Genomic DNA, 5,077 nt, shown 5'->3' on the forward strand with positions numbered 1-5,077 from the left:
GCGATGCTGGGATCATCCTAGTTCTGCTCTGTGCTGCGTCTCCACAGGCAGCTTTTCGGCATTTCTGGAGCTTTTTCTTGAAACGCTCTGCCCTACTTATCATGCAAAGACCCCAGCACCTTGTTGATGAAAATGGCAAGCACAAGAGACAGAGGAGGAGAAATCATGGAACAGGTCAAGAGAAATAGTCGTGTCCTGGCCAGTGTTACCTGACAGGGTTTGCTAACTGCAAAGGATCAATCTCATATCACATCAGTTAGCCAAGAAGGCAAAAAACCCACCCGTTTGCACAGCAAAAAACCCACCCTGTTTGCACAGCAGGCTCTGCAGTCGGAAAAGCAAAATCATGTTGGAAAGTGGCCACCCTTCATGAAATAAAGCTATAGACAAGCGCAGCATGGGCAACCCCATGGGTGAACCTCCTTACGAGCTCTCCAAGCATCTCTAGTGATGCCGTAAGAGACATGGGTGCTGTGGCTTTGTTGGCTTCCCCACGTGCAGGACAAGCCAATGGCCAACCATGGGTTTAAGCTCCAGCTCCCTCAGGCCTGGGATAAATCACTAGTATTTTAACAGAGATGCACGTATTCGATCATCTTTCTTGCTGCCTAGCAATGGGGCACACGCTGCACTTGGACCGGGTAACGGGTGAGCTTTGTTCCTTTCCAGGGCAACCAGAGTGAAGAAGGGTTCAGCAAAAGTGGTGACAGTGGACAGACCGCAGCACAGACCAGGCCCCTCCAGCACCCTCGGAGATTCAGGACCCTGGGTGCCGCGGTCCAAGGCCCAGCGAGAAGGTAGTGCCTCTGCTACAGCGATTGGGGCCTAAAACGTTGTCCTTGTTGGTTGCAACGAACCCGCGGTGCCGCAGAAGCTCCTTTGCGGCTCTGCACTAGCTGTTGAAGTGTTATAGTCAGGTCAGCCTATTGGGCCCTACAGCTTTGTGTTGCACCCGGGTGGATTTGATTTAAATCAAATCAGTTTAAATCGGGATTTAAATCGCAGGTCAGGAAGCCTCGATTTAATTACTGTTTTCTGCAAAAAGTGCCATCTTGTTATTTGATATCCTCTGTTCATTTAACTTCTTGAAACTTTGCACTTTTCGAGAAAGGTAAGGGCTTGACTGTGTGTGCACAAACTTGCAGAGAGACAAGAGGGCTGATGGGTGGGTAATCAGGTCTGTTCTCTCTCCTCCCCATACACTGCTGTTAACAAGGATGTTATCTCTGGAGACACAAACCCACAGTTTGAGAACTGAAGCTAAGCATCACAGAGATGCTTAATGGGACCTTCTAGACTGAGCACTCAGTCCCACTGGGTAGAGCGGTTTTCTTTAATTTTGACTAATCTATAGAGGACCCCATAAAATTGGACCACTAATATAGTCTATGGTTTGTTGTGACCTATTTATAAAACTTTTCTAAAAAGGTTATATGAATATATTGTGTCAAGTAGCTTATAATTATAAGTTATAATCTCTATTCCAGGATGATAACTTTGAGCTTTAACATATCTTACATGAAAGCTATATTTATATTGGGGTAGTTTTTTTTTAAAAAGCATCTTAACAAAAATATGATTAAATCAAAACATCCGATTTAAATAAAAAATCCATTTTTTTTAAATTCTTTTAAAAACATCATTGATTTTTATCCACCCTTGCTGCACTGTGTGATGGGAGACAGCTCTTCGTACAGGACGAAGCCACTCTGAGATAGCATTACCATACTGCGCTTGTGTTTAATGGGACAGACATCTCATCTGCTTCTTATTTTAATTAATAATAAATCATACATCCTTTGAGCTTTTATTGCACATTTTCACAGCCTCTTTTATTAAAGTAAACATTGCCTTTATGGAAACAGAACAGTTAAAATCAAGATGTCAAAGCCATAGGGGCCAGACGCCAGCAGCCTTGTTTGCGTTGAACGATCCTTTATTGCACGCACAGCAACGCTGCAACCAAGGTACTGCTCACTCCAAGGCGAGCCGCAGGAGTTTGGGCCCAGGGACTGAGCTCCTGTTTGTCACAGGCCACAGCATTTCAACCAGTGTATTGAACCCAGTGCCCATCTGTGAGCGTGGTCCAGAAACAAGGGTCACGGCAGTACCTGCCGAGCTCTGCAAAACCAGTGGAGGTGACGTAACGGTGGCACACGGGGTGGGGCTGGGATGAAAAGCAAGGAGCCAAGCGAGAGATGCTCAGGACGTTGCTGTCATTAAAAATGATCCATGACGAGCTCCCTGTCAGCAAATGAGAAAGGAAATTCTTTTGCTGAAAGTAGTTGCAACAAAATTCATTTAATGTAAAGGCAAGTTTTTTAAACTGAAAAAAGATCTCTTTTCCATGTCTACTTCTTCCTTATCCCCTCCTGCTTCCTTCTGTCTTTTGCATTGGGAAAAAAGGGTGGAAAACGATAACAGGAAGGAGATGGGAAGGAAACCCCAAAAAACCGGAGAGTGGGATTTTCCATGGAAATAACATTAAATGTTTTGGCCAGGTCTTTGGCCAACACAGGACCCTGGCTGTAGTGTAGTGTCCTACCGAAGGCAAAGGGAATTCATTGCTGTAGCAAGGTGCTCTTGGACTCTCTTGCTCTTTCCAGCTGTGTAATACCCAGGCCTGAGCACGGCCGGTTGGCTTTTTATATCCTTTTCAATCAAGCCTGCGCGGATATTTGCTAGTCAATGGCTGGAGAGGCCATTGTGGAAGGTCCCTTTCAGGCAATCATGGGTAACATCATGTCTTTCCCTTCAGCGGCCGGTTTTTCACCCTAAACAGGAGGCCGGCCTTCCAGCAGAAGCAGATACAGCAGAGGCGATCCAAGCCCGGCTTTTACAGAGGGGTCAGTGCGGTACCATGCTTTGTACTGCTAGCGAGTGTGACCATGGCTTTCCTTTTAACAGCCTTTCCTCCTCCCGTCTTCACGCTGCTGGGACTGCTGCTAGGAGCTGGTGGCAATAGCCACGGTTATACCTACATGTAGCTTGTGCTGTCCCCAGTGTGGATTTCGGGGGGCACCGTAGCTGCTGCTCTGCCGCTCGCCCAGCTCCCAGCCTCCCTGCTCTGCGATGTCTTTGTGGTCTGCAGCTCTTGGTCCGTCCGACGTCACCTCCACTTCTGGCCCTGCAGCTCTTCTTCCTCTGCTGTAGAGCAGGCCCCAAGATTGCAAACACGTGCACGTGAGGGGCATCTCGGTGACCCCCGTGGCTAATGCTTTGGGGAGTTGCAAGGCTGCATTGCAAGGAGAGGGTTTCCCGGGGTCTGGCAAGCAGAGGCAGAACAGGAGCGGGATGCAGGGGGACAGGATCAGCCCACACTAACCCACGCGCTTGAGTGAAATGCCAACATGACTGCACCAGGTTTGCTCCCCGTGATCTCTAATGATGGAGTTCAGAGGAGCGAGACGCAGTTTTGAAGTCAGTTCCCTCTTGTGTGTTTAATTTCACAGCAAAACGAAGCCAGCGTAGCCAGGAAACCACCGTGGATGAGAAGGTAATTGGGACGGTCAAAATAAAACCCACCAGGAGAGAGGCGTTGGGAGTGTGCCCAGCTCCTCCCTCGGTGCTGAGGCCCAAGCAGACACGTCTCGCTCTTGGCAGGTGGCAGCTGGCACCCAACCCTGAAGCAGTGCTGACCGTCTCCGTGGCAAATCCTCAGGCAGGCCAAGGCAACGTGTGAGTCAGTGGTACCCTTGGTGCTACAGGTCCAGGCAGCTCTGATGCAGAGGCCGTGCCCCTTGCTCTCACGCCAGATAGCAACAGATGCCCCTTTCCTCCAAGGATGCATCCAGTCCCTGTTTGAATCCGGCAAAACTCTCAGCTCCCACCACACCTGGTGGCCACGACTTCCACGCTTCAATTTAATTTAACTCCATTATCGGAGTTCATTAGAAACGGCTGCTCACTGGCTGCAAACCTGCCGGGATCTCTGGTTGCAAGCAGCTGTGTTGGAAATGCAGGGCCTGCCCGCTCAGAGACTGCCGGGGGGTCTGGGTTATAAGCGGAGGGTCATCGAGAGGGTGCTGGAGCCACAGGCCCCGTGTGCTGTGATCAAGCCCCACGAGGTGTATGGGAGGTTTGGCATCGGGGAGGGTTGAAGGCAGCCCCTTCACCCCTCTCCGGGGGTCTGCATGTGCCGAATAAACCCACCTCAACTGCTCAGCCCCTTCTCCAGGCCGGGAGCCAACCGTCCGTTCCTGAGAGGCAGGAGACCCCCCTTCCCCAGGCCGACCAAGCCCCAGCCCAAAGGAGTGATGCTGAGGTTCAACTTCCGCGCCATGGCGAACCAGGTAGCGTGCGAGCACCCAGGAGGGGGAACATCGCTGCACGGACTGCGCGGCCCTGCAACTGGCCGGACCTGGGAAGCCCGTGCGGCAAACGCTGACTGGCCTTCAGCTTCCTTCCCTCGTGTGTGGGCTCCATCACTGGAAGGGCTCGAGGAGAGGTTGCATGGTCACAGATCAGTCTGGACTGGGGGGGTGGCAAGAAGGACCCAGTTTGAGGTGGCATCTCACGGCACTCCCTTTCCCCCGCAGACCGGCCTGACTCTGGACGAGCGGTTCTCCGGGCTGAGGAACAAGTGGCGTTTCATGGCATCCAGGAACGCGGGACGGATGGTTACCATGCCCTGATGCCCCGTGGGGCCGGTGGCCTGACTCGGCCCAGCCCGGCCAACCCGCAGCCCAATAAACACGATAGCTTTCCTGACAGACAGCTGGCTTGGCGGCGCGCCGTCCCCTCCTGACACGCAGAGTCGATGAACCGCGGAGATGCTCCCCTCCACCCGCACCTTGTGTCCCAGCCTCTTGCCCCCTTAGGCTTCACGTGGCTGAATGCAATCCCTCAGGCTCATCCCCTGCCTTGGCTGGGGGCTGGGGACGGTGGGGAGCATGGAGAACAGGACACGGAGGCGGAGTGGGATCACCTCGAGGCCCCCAGATGTCCAAGTGCCTTTGTCACAGTGTATGCCAAGCATGGTACAGGGCTTCCTGCCCCCAAGCCTTCATGGTTCAAGCCCCCAGGGCTGGCAAACATGCACTGGGTGCATGCTGTTCCAGGGAACTGCTGACCTAAA

General features: G+C 52.1%; 1 protein-coding gene across 1 annotated transcript in view; it reads left to right on the plus strand.

The window, feature by feature from the left end:
- The window catches only part of LOC109300330 (UAP56-interacting factor-like), a 62,933-nt gene extending 58,223 nt beyond the window's left edge, over positions 1 to 4,710 (plus strand). Inside the window, exons 5-10 of the mRNA XM_019521012.1 lie at positions 670 to 797; positions 2,759 to 2,846; positions 3,453 to 3,496; positions 3,604 to 3,678; positions 4,166 to 4,292; positions 4,539 to 4,710. Of these exons, the coding sequence (XP_019376557.1) occupies positions 670 to 797; positions 2,759 to 2,846; positions 3,453 to 3,496; positions 3,604 to 3,678; positions 4,166 to 4,292; positions 4,539 to 4,634 (558 nt within the window). The 3' untranslated portion in view covers positions 4,635 to 4,710. The remainder of the gene's footprint in view (positions 1 to 669; positions 798 to 2,758; positions 2,847 to 3,452; positions 3,497 to 3,603; positions 3,679 to 4,165; positions 4,293 to 4,538) is intronic.
- Positions 4,711 to 5,077: the final 367 nt, after the last annotated feature.

This window comes from Gavialis gangeticus, unplaced genomic scaffold (assembly GCF_001723915.1).
Source record: "Gavialis gangeticus isolate Ggan-Ray unplaced genomic scaffold, GavGan_comp1, whole genome shotgun sequence".
Taxonomy (NCBI): domain Eukaryota; kingdom Metazoa; phylum Chordata; order Crocodylia; family Gavialidae; genus Gavialis; species Gavialis gangeticus.